Source organism: Alexandromys fortis, unplaced genomic scaffold (genome assembly GCF_014885135.2).
Source record: "Alexandromys fortis isolate MF-2015 unplaced genomic scaffold, M_Fortis_MF-2015_v1.1 scaffold_6, whole genome shotgun sequence".
Lineage (NCBI taxonomy): Eukaryota > Metazoa > Chordata > Mammalia > Rodentia > Cricetidae > Alexandromys > Alexandromys fortis.
In genome coordinates, this window is record NW_026067902.1 from 21,730,945 (window position 1) to 21,742,154 (window position 11,210).

The following is an 11,210-nucleotide window of genomic DNA, read 5'->3' on the forward strand; positions in this document are numbered from 1 at the left end:
AATATCTTGGGGATTAAAACCATCAGAAATATTTTTCATTTTAGTGCAACAAAGGTTCCATCCACTGAGATCTCTCTCACACACCTGCACTTTCAACTTACTATAGTACCCAATAAACGCCCGTTTTGAAACAATCAATTATATGCCTGCACTAGTCAACATCCCATCATTTCTTCCTCAGCCGCAGCAAGGCAATAATACTACTCCCTAAACTACTAAACTGGTAAGACATCTTTCCCCATCTCTAAAATAGATCTGAAGATTTTATCACAGCTGCTTTCTTCCAAGATACTAATAAAAGTTCCCGTCATTCCCTTCAGCATTTCCGCAGTTTTTCTCCTAACCCAGTACTATCTCAGACCGGCGTCTTGATCTCGCTCAAAATAGGTCTAGTCTGCGGAAGGCAGTGACAGTGTACTGCACTGTGAATGGACAGCCAGGTATTTTATGAATGGAGGCGATCACGTGATCCCAGCACCTCCCCGAACTGATATTTCCCACATAACTGTGTCAACATTCTGAGAACTGGGGTAGTTGTTTGTGTGTGCGTCTGTTCTAAAATTTAATCTAAAACTTCTAATCTCCTCACTTCCTGAACTCAAAAATCTACATAAAGAGAAACATGCTTCGAATGTTTTTCTTAGGAAACCCTTTCAAGTTGTCCAAGGTGATGGATGTTTAATTATTTTTTTTTATGAATGAAGTGTGCTATGCAAATGAGGGCGATTCACAAAAAGAGAGAACATGGCGGCCACTTCTGCTTCTAGACTGCACTGACTGCAGCAATCCACCGCCTTCCACACCCGCTCCTCAGTCTGTGCTTTTCGAAGAGGGGGGGGGGGGAGAACGCAGCTTGGCATTTTTCTAGCTAGTTTACGTTAAGCGTGCTTCGGCACTGGCCTCTAAAGCCTTCTCGCGGAGGTCTGACTTGAGGAATGTACTTTATTTAAAGGAATGCGTCCTCATTTAACTCTTCATAACCCTCCAGAAACAAACAAAACTTGAACTCAATTACAAGAAAAACAGACGCCAATATTCTGCCCGAAATTAACTCTCTGCTCAACAGGAAAATCTTGCCGCACCATTATTCCTCCAAGTGGCTGCTAGGTTAAAGGAAAATATTTAACAGGCACAGCGCTTCGTTTCGAAAACATAAGGACAGTCCAAATAAGCAAAAAACGTAAAGTCATGGAATGCTCGAGATGAAGTCACCAACGCGTTCGGCAATGTAAACGGGGCTTTATCGCAGACGAAAGCCAGACACTAGCACTCAAAATTCTCAATTGTTCTTGATGAAGACGGGTTCAATATTCGCAAAGGTTAAAAAAAAAAAAAAAAAAGCTCAACGTCGCCCACACTCCAGGTGTCCTTAATCCTCTTTAATTCTTAAAATGTTTCCTTAACCATTTTAAAAAAAAAAAAAAACTAGAATAGTATAGGTCAGAAGTTTAAAAAGTGGGGCAGGGGGCGAAGGCTTAATCGGCATTTAAGAGTCATTGAGTCATCGAATTAGGATTCAAGAGCAGTTTGCGGCAGGAGGTGCGCCCACACATTAGTTGAAAGAGCTGAGAAGGGAGGATGGCTGGATGGTCAAGGTATTGGGGGGGGGGGTGCCGGAGCGCAGGGCTGGCAAAGGGTAGTTTCTACTCCACTTTGAGCCACCCACATGACTCGGTCTCGGGGACGTCCGATGGCTACAACGCCTCTGCTCGGCACTCGAGAGCCTTTCCCCCAAGCAGGGAGGCGAACGCAAAGCTGGAAAGGGGGTGCTGCCACTAAAGAACCCGGCCCGACAGACACATCGGGCATCTATCACCTCCCGGGCCGGACGGGCTGGGGGAGGGGGCTGCCCGCGGGGCTCACCCAAGCCAGGGCTCGCTTACTCGTTGTCAGAAGTCGCCGTCTCCTCGCTCATCTTTCCCTCACCGTGTTCCGCACAGGAGATGGAGGAGCAACAGCAGGCGGGGAAGCAGCGGCAGCGGCGGCACCGAGGGGCGGCAGGCGGCGGCGGCGGCCGGCGGGGCGCGCAGGCAGCGGCTCGGGGGCCTCACCATGGTGGACGCCTCACCGGGAGCGGCGCCCCGCGAGCCGGGCAGCCCGGCCACCCCCGCAGGGGGGCGGCGGCAGCGAGCGCGGCCGTGGCGACCCCAGCGGTTCGCTGCGCCGAGGCCGGGTGCGACGCCGAGACGGCGCGGGCGGCTGCGGGCGCTGGAAAGGAACGCGGCCGGCGGCTGAGGCGGTGCTGCTTGCTCTCTCAGGGGCGCGACGACAGGAGGGCGACGGGGGCCGGCGGGGGGCAGCCGAGCGCTGGCTGCGGGCGGCGGCGCGGTCCCGCCGAGGTGCCGCGCACCATCTCCCGCCTGGCCGCCGGCTGCCCGCGCGGCGCGCCCGGTCGGCCCTCAGGGGCTCCCCTCAGACGCGCTCCAGCTGGGGGTGGCGGGCAGGGCGCGAAGCGGCCGTCCGAGCCCGAGGGCACAGCGCCGAGCGGCGGCGAGCAGGGCCGAGACCAGCGCAGCTCCGCGGGCCCGCTCCTCACGCCCGCGAGAGGGGAGCCGCGAGGGGGGCGGCGGAAGCTCTCACGCCGCCCGCTCCTTCCGCCGCGCGAACCGGGGGCGCCCGCGGGAGAGGCAGGCGAAATAGTCCCTCGCGACTTCTGGGGCGGCGGGGCTCGCGCGGGAGCCGGCGGGAAGGCGGACGTGGGGCGCGGCTGCGAGCGGGTGGCGCGGGGCCTCCGGCGAGGTGGCGGGGCGGGAGGGGAGAGACCTAAAAGCCAGGGCCCGCAGGCGAATCACTGCAGCTCGAGATCGTGGGCAGCATAACAAGTTTCCAAAAAGTAGTTCCCTCCTCCCCTCGCTTCCCAAATCGTCGGGCAGAGGGAGCGGGGCGAGGAGGGCGGCGGAGGGATATACCGCTGCACCGCGCGCGTGTGCGTGCGCGCGCTCCAAACTCTTGGCACGCCGCGAAAGGGGGCGGGGATGGGAGCTCCGAGCAGAGCTGCTCCGGGACTGGCATTGTTGCGACGCGCAACTCCCCGTTACTCGGCCTGGAATATCCAGGTTGTCTGTGGAAGCAGGCGGCATTTCGCCGGGTGTTCGGGGAAGAAATCCGAAGGCCACTCCGTTCTGCTCAGTGCGCGTGCACGCGCGCGTGTGTGTTGTGTTTTCCTTGCAAAGAATGGAACTGGCATGAGTTCATCTCTAGTTAGTGGGGGTTACAGGCCGGGACTGCAAAGCGAGCTCCTCCTGCTGTCCCTCTAGTTGCATTGCTGCAGTCCCCTTGCTGCTTGCACGGAGAGAGAAAGACTATGAGTGAGTGTGTGTGTGTGTGTGTGTGTGTGTGTGTGTGTAGAAAGAGTTGATTTCAATACCTCGCGGCGCTATTCTCGCTGCGCAAACAGCATGCAATGCAAGGCATTCATCTCTGAAAGCCCGAGTGCTTGTTAATGGAGAACGGCTTCCATTGAAGCCCAGGGTAGGCGGGTTACATGAATCTGGCGCATCCAGCAGCACAGGAAATAACTCCCGCTGCGAGTGAGGTTGCATAACTATAGCGCAGGAGATGCCTGTGTGGCACGAACTCCGCCGAACGGAGGCGGAACGATTGTTGGATAGGCAGCTGTCATGTTTGCATTGTCAGAGGACAATGTAGGCAGTCATCCCAAAAGGTCTTTTTTTCTTAGGAGCCTTCTAGGATTGAGGACTGGAGCCTGGGATCTTTGTGACAGAAGGGCTAGGAACTCCTGGCTCTATAAATTCTATTATCTCTTCTCTATCTACGAAGTCAGCCTAAATACTAGATGGCCTGGGAGACTGAATCCCAAGCGCTCCCAAGTTCCTGTCGCGTCCCTCCAGGCGGTTCTGCTCGAGGCTTCTCACTTTGTTCTCAAGTTTACTTGACCTCCAGGGAAGGAAACTTGCGGCTCCAGCCACCTTGAGGGACAGAACAATTCCAGAGAAGAAGAAAGAGAGAGTGCCTCCCAAGGAAACCGACACTCTCCTGCCAAGGGTTTCCAGGAAGCCTCAGAATTGCTGCTCTCCGGATGAGTACACACCGGTGTGCTAACAGTATTGTGCACATAGGAGTGCCTAAGGTATGTTTGAGGAAGGAATGAGAGCGCTAACCCAACCAGCCGTGCACCAAAAGCCCGTACCCTGGACCAGTGAGGCTCCTTTATATAACTGCCTTCCGGCCACGTCTGCAGAACTGTTCATCTTCCAAGCGAGGAAGGAGCAGTGGTGCGGATGGGAAAGAGAAGTGCGTGGAGCCTGCGCTGAGATCTCTACCCCTACCATTTTTGAACCTGATTGTGATGTGAAGAACCTGACCGCGGGAGTGTTGGTACTAGTCTGCCCTCCAAGTATTCTCACTAACTAGCTTTGCCCACTTAAGTTTAAATCAGTCTGGGCCTGGCTGGCAATTCCCCAAAGGGGGGAGGGGGAGGAAATGAAGCCGGAGAATTGCAAGTTCAAGGTCTGCCAGTCTGGTTGATTTAGCAAGACTCTCAAAATTTAAATTTAAAAGAAGCCAACGATCTAGGGCAGGTGTAGAGTACCCGGGTGGGGGTGAGGGATACCTGAGGCCCTGGGCTAAGTCCTCAATACCGAGGCTGGAGGGAGTCTGAGTCAAGTCTAATCTCTCAAAGACTGTTCTTAAGTCACTTAAACTCTGCCTGTTGCTGTGGGGCTAACAGCACCTATTTCACGGAGCTCTACGTGGGTTACTGGGATTGCAACACACGCAAAGAATTTAGAACAAGTTGTGGCACACACCTTTAATCCCAGCACTCAGGAGGCAGAAGCAGGCGGATCTCTGTGAGTTCAAGGCCATCCAGGGCTACACCCAGAGAAACCCTGCCTTGAAAAACAAAACAAGCAAAGAAGAACTGAGATGACAGTCGAAGTTGATTGCTTATCCAGCTCTCACTGTGATTCTGTGAAACTAAGCTGTAAAGCCCACGGCAGAGTGCCGGCGTGTAAAGTCAGATGTGAGGCTCTCGGTATTGTCCAGTCATTCACAGACAACCATCCATCTTCTTCCCCGTGTGCCCCAAAAGACACGCGGCCTGGCCCTCCTTAGGCCATCAGCAGTGATAACCATCAGAGTTACAATGCAGGGCAAAGGTGGCCATTTGCAGGGCTGCTTTTCCTTCTGAGGAGGTGCAGCTGTCTGAGGCTCCTGTGCAGCAAGCACAGAGATACTCAGAACCGGCTCTGGGGGAAGATGAGAAAACTGGCTTTGTTTAGCACACACCAAGTCATGTGCTCTCCATTTCCACAGAGAGAGCCTAACTGAAAGACTCAAAATGTGGTCAACAGCCTGAAGTGCCGCACCACAGCTTATTCTGTGCCCTTTGGACAAGACGCAGTGGGTGGTCAAGCCATCAACTCCTTTTAGTTAGGGTTCGTCTGTGTCCATTTTAAGAGGATATTTGTAGTTCCCACCTCTTACCAGTAGTTGTTATATGTGTGTGGGTGTCTCCCTGGTCTAGGTCCAACCTATAATAAAATATATTTTAATATTACATATGTGATATTATATGTTTTATGTATTTTGTGTTATGTGTGTGTGTGTGTGTGTGTGTGTGTGTGTGTGTGTGTGTGTGGCTGAGAGGGGCAGGCAGCCTGACCCACAGTGGTGCTGATGTGTGTGTGGTGATGTAGGGCAGAAAGACTTCTGCTGTAACTCTTTCTGCTTCAGCCCACGCTCAAGGACATGGGGTGCCTCCGTGCAAAGTTTGCTCCTGAGCAGGGCTGGGAGCAGCTCCACCAGCCTCGGAACTGCTGTCGGTTCTGGTGGGCGAAGTGGGCGCGTTGGCAGAACCTTTCCTGGGGAAGTCTGATTCAGAGCCTGGTCTTCAAGCCTGGCTGCCAAAGGAATGAGCAGCCCTTCAGGGGGAGCTTAGTGGACGTCCTCCTCATCTGCCTGGTTGCATTTACAGCCTGCTGTCCTGTGGCTTTTCCTCAAACACTACTCTCTAAGATGGATACCAACCAACTACATTACCCAGTCCATCTCTCCGGAGGTTCTACCTGCAAGTATACAGACTTGCCCCATTGGACCATCTTTGAAAACCGGCTGTGGGGCTGGAGAGATGGCTCAGTGGTTAAGAGCAATGCCTGCTTTTCTAAAGGTCCTGAGTTCAATTCCCAGCAACTACATGGTGGCTCACAACCATCTGTAATGAGATCTGGTATGTTCTTCTGGCCTTCAGGCATACAAGCAGGCAGAATACTATATACACAATAAGTAAATAAATCTTAAGAAAAAAAAAGAAAGAAAGAAAAGAAAACCAGGCTGTGGGTGCTGCAGCCCCTACCCCTGAGTTGAAAAACCAGGCCTCTACCTAGAACCGTGGTGTCTAAACAGCAGAGATGGGCTTGTTCTAGTTCTGATCTTACTAAACCATGTATCTAAGGCCTAAGAAGACTCTTGGACAAAGGATAGCCTACTGGTGTTTCTCTCTTAGTGAAAGGTTTATGGCAAAAAGAGAGAGAGAGAGAGCCGGCAATCAAAGGCAATATATGAGACTTTATTTGCATCCTGATTTGGCAAGTCTTTTAAGACAGATGATCGGGGAATGTTGAATACTACCTAAGGATTTGATGAGAATAAAGATTGTTTTAAAGATTGCTCTTCATGGCTATGTTTACTAAATTCTTATTTTTCATATATGTATATTACAGTAGTACAGTTTAAATAATATGGTATCTGAAAGTTACTTCAAAATCAAAGACTTAAGAGACTGATGATGCAGATAAGTATATTTCCTTCACTATATTTTATATTGAAATCTTCCACTATAAAGGTATTTCCCCCAGTCTTCTGTGAACACTCCTTTTTGTACTTCTTTACCAAAGTGCTGAGGATCAAGCCCAGAATCTACGTGAACTAAGCAGGTATGTTCCCTCTGACTCCATCCCCAGCCCGAGCAGTAGTGAGGCTGCTTTGTAATAGGGCCGATAACTTTCCTTTTTCAGAAATAGGCAGGTCCTTCACAGCTTTCCTCCCCTTTCTTTACAAGCACCTTGTCATCCTGTCTCCTAACACATCCCTAACTAAAACCATTGCTCTCGCCAGCACCAAAGGGACAGCCTCACATGTCTGCCACATGCTAAGGACATCACGGTCACACCTTCAGTTGCTACTAGCCAGGGTTTCTCTGTAGCTTTGGAACCTGTCCCCTGGAACTAGCTCCTGTAGACCAGGCTGGTCTTGAACTCACAAAGATCTGCCTGCCTCTGCCTCCCAAGTGCCACCACTTGGTTAAAGGCGTGTGCCACCACCGCCCGGCCTAACCAAGGATTCAAAGGCTAGGTTCAGATTGTTGAAGGGAGGGGAGGTTTGTAGTAGCTTGACTGTTTTTCCCTGGTGGGAGGGAAGGGAAACTGTGGAAGGAGGATGGCCATAATTGCTGGTTCCCAAAGGTGGCTAGCTCTCTGTACTTTGTTCTCAGCTTCTTAAAGTTAGCCACACCCACGTAACCCCAGCCAGTTAAAGGAGAGTGGCCATAACCTAGATGTTTGAGTGGAAGGAACCCTTTCCTCCCTAAGTTGCTTTTTATTTCTCGTAACAACAGGAAGGAAACTAGAATAATTATGAGCAGTGCCAAGGGTCAAAGAGAGAAGAGCAAAAACATGATTGTCAAGTAAGGCCAGGATGGGATCATTTCAGAAACGCTAAGTCACCGGTGGGTTCGAAGTTTCAGGCAGATTAACACGCTACTTGGCAACTTGAGAGGATCTAGTATTACCTAAGAGACATGCCTGTGAGGGATTTTCTAGGTTAGGTAAACTGAGGCAGAAAGCACCACTGTAACTGTGGGTAGTACCATCTCACAGGCTGGGGGACCTGCACTGAATAAAAAGGAGGAAGCAAACTGAGCAGCAATCCCCATCACTTTCTGCTTGCTCGTAGATGCCATGTGACCAGTCGCCTCAAGTGTCCTCCTCAGCATGATTGGCAGAGCCTGCTCCTTCAAGTTTGGCTTGAAGCACAGCTAGCAGAGGTGGCCAGGTGGTAAATGGCGCCCGGTCCTCTGCCCTCATCAGTGTTCCCGCACTGTACTTTATAGTAACCCGCTTTCCTAGGAACGTGAATTTCGTCTTCTGAGGTTCTTTCCTTCTTGCCTTTACTATTTATACATCATGTTAATGCATTAATGACCTTTATTTTTTGCTAGTTATCTTTTTTATAAATATACATCTGTCTTCCCTGTTAAACTTTATGGGACCTAAAAACAGAGGCTAGTTTTGTGTGTGTGTGTGTGTGTTCTTTTTACTAATAGAGCTTTCAAGGCAGAAGGTTGTGCCAAGGTCTAATCCATATATATAAGTGCAGTTGTGTAGCCTGAGTCTGGGCTAAACCCAGAAGTCCCTCGCACTTCCTACTGCACTCGAATTTATAGTGGTTCAGCATTTCGCACAGACCCTGTCTGATGCTCCTGACGCTCAGCAGATATTTGTACACTTGGCAAGCCCAAGAGGAGAGAGCCATGCCAACACGTGAGGGTCTCTTGGTAGTTAAAGGACAAGTTCCCTTCCCTTTCCAAAATTCCCCTACTTTAGCACTGTTCCTTTGCAGTTGTCAGTCGGCAGAGTTGGCCGTTTGAAACCAGGTCCTAAAGGACTATTTTTCATGTTGCAATAGGCTTTGTATCATGATATTCTCTCTCTCTCTCTCTCTCTCTCTCTCTCTCTCTCTCTCTCTCTCTCTCTCTCTCTCTTTCTCTCTCTCTCTCTCTCTTTCTTCCCTTTCTCCCCCCACCTCCCTCTCCCTTCCATTCCTCTTTCCCAATCCCTCCTTTTCTCTTCCTCTCCCCTCCCTCCCTCCCCCCTTGTTCTGTCTCCCTCTCCCCTGCCTCCCTCTTCCTTTCCCCCTTCTGTGGCATAATCAATACATTTCTAAACAGTTTACTTGCCTCTAGCGTGGGTCTCTCTTCTTCACTGAGCTTTCGTGTTTTTTTCAAACTAATGTAAAGAATGAAAGGCAAGTGTGCTATTTTCTTTTTCTCCCTAAGGACTGCAATTGTTAGTCTGCTGGTATCCGGTATGTGTAAAATCAGTTTACTTTTAATGCTGTAACTGCCTTTTACAGGAAGTTTCCACAAGCTTCGGATGAGTACAAGGGAAATGAGCAGTCTGCGATTTCCTTTATGTTCCGTGTAATCTTAGCAGGGAGGATGCTTAGCAGACCCTGTGCTACTAAATAAAGCACTCCGCTCTACCGCCATCCTCCCAGATGGCTGCGGCATTCCCGTTCTGTAAAGGTTATGTTCCCTTACAGCAGTCATGAAGGGTTGGATATGCATCACAAGAGAGTCCTAAGGCTCTGTGCATGCAATACGGATTTATTAATAGTAGAAGGAAAGAGTCTAGGTAGTTCTCAGATTTTTGTTTTATAGCAACGGCTTTCCCTTTAGTGAGTAATAATTAACCTTTGCATGGGATTTTAGTGACCTAAGCTCCTTATGTCCTTGCCCAGTATTACTACCAACCCCAAGCTACAGAAACTGGGATTGAAAATCAGGGAGGTTAAGATACTTGTCAGGGGTGTCTATAGTAGTAAAGGTGTAGTTGGAGCTGGAAGTGAAATCATGTGTTTCAAAAACACCTCTCTCTCTCTCTCTCTCTCTCTCTCTCTCTCTCTCTCTCTCATCTATGTGTTTCAGTATTTTATAGACTATTTCAAACATAGGCTCCTAGCTGGGATATGCTTCTATTTTGAGTCATTGTTCTTTTAGATGATGGTTTAGAAGGAGAATGCTAGCTTTAGCTGAAAGAGGGATTAAATTCCCTGGTTGTTATCAGTTGCCTTCTATGGGAAAGAGACTCAAGTTTCCTTCTGCCGTCAGCTCTCATGGTGGGCCCCAGAGACTTCTGAGGTCTCTTTTATCAATTAGTAGTTAAATTAGAGCCTTAGTAGCAAGCGTACATACTTCCCTCAGAAGGCAAAAAGCATCTGGGTATCTGGTGTCTTTGTGTGACGCTGGCAGCATTAACAATCATGGTGGCTGGAAGCCATGTCTGGCTATTTATTCCTGAGAGTACTAGGGATATTTCAAGAGCTCAACAGATACATATATTTAGTGGACAGTCAATACAGAACATTTCTATTAACACAGGAAGCTCTTTTGGACACTTTAGAGTATAGATGTGGGGGGCTGGAGAGATGGCTCAGTGGTTTAGAGCACTGTCTGCTCTTCCAGAGGTCCTGAGTTCAATTCCCAGCAACCACATGGTGGCTTACAACCATCTGTAATGAGATCTGGCGCCCTCCTCTGGCATGTGGGCATACATGGAGGCAGAATATTGTATACATAATAAATAAATAAATCTTAAAAAAATTTAGAGTATAGATGTGTTGCTATAAATAATATAGGGATTTATTTTCTTATTAAAATGGACATTCACAATGATTATGCCTTCAAATGTATTATTACTGACCTGCACAGGGACACTGGATTTCCTCTTTTGATATCCAATTATCTATTTATTTCTACCCACTAAAGGTGAAAGAGAGGATAATTTCATAACTAAGGTCTTTGATAAGCCCACAGGAGGTATCTCTCTGCTGGGGAACATAATTCACTGATTTATTTGTTTTATTTTATTTATTTATTTTTTTTTTTTTTTTGGATTTTCGAGACAGGGTTTCTCTGTGGTTTTGTGTCGATTGCCTTGGGTGGGTCACTGAGTCTAGGGGTTGTAACCCACCCTGCAATCAGTTACTCCAGGGTCTCGGAGGGGTGCTATCTGGAAGAGAATGAGCTAGAAAAGAAGGAGGAGGCCATGCTAAATTTGTCACAGCCTCCGTTTATTAGGGACAGGTTACAGTTTATATAGGGTAAGGAATTGGGGGGGGGGGCACAGGGGCCTGGACTCTTGTCACTTGGTCCAGGTCACATAGGCCAGGAGGTTACGTTTAGTTCCCTGGATAGCTGGAATGTGAGGCGGGTTCCGCTAACAGATAACAGCTAATTGGGTGTGGGCAGGTTCTGTCAATGGACCGACTCTCAACACAATTATAGGTGTGGGGTTCTCTGCAGACTCCCCAAGGCGATGGTTCCTGTAATGATTTTAGGAGGAAATACGGTTCCTGACAGTTTTGGAGCCTGTCCTGGAACTAGCTCTTATAGACCAGGCTGGTCTCGAACTCACAGAGATCTGCCTGCCTCTGCGATTTATTTGTTTTATAAAAATACTTCAAGCATC

General features: G+C 49.3%; 2 protein-coding genes across 2 annotated transcripts in view; one reads left to right on the top strand and one right to left on the bottom strand.

Annotated features, from left to right (window-relative positions):
* Spred1 (sprouty related EVH1 domain containing 1) overlaps positions 1 to 2,028 on the bottom strand; it is a 73,823-nt gene extending 71,795 nt beyond the window's left edge. The window contains exon 1 of the mRNA XM_050133724.1: positions 1,884 to 2,028. The gene's annotated coding sequence lies outside the window, so the exon portion shown is untranslated. The remainder of the gene's footprint in view (positions 1 to 1,883) is intronic.
* On the top strand, positions 623 to 5,521 carry LOC126495475 (translation initiation factor IF-2-like). The gene is made up of 3 exons (XM_050133058.1): positions 623 to 667; positions 1,740 to 4,090; positions 4,202 to 5,521. Exons 1-2 carry the CDS (start codon positions 623 to 625, stop codon positions 2,817 to 2,819), a joined length of 1,125 nt encoding a protein of 374 aa, XP_049989015.1. The 3' UTR covers positions 2,820 to 4,090; positions 4,202 to 5,521.
* The last annotated feature ends 5,689 nt before the right edge of the window (positions 5,522 to 11,210 follow it).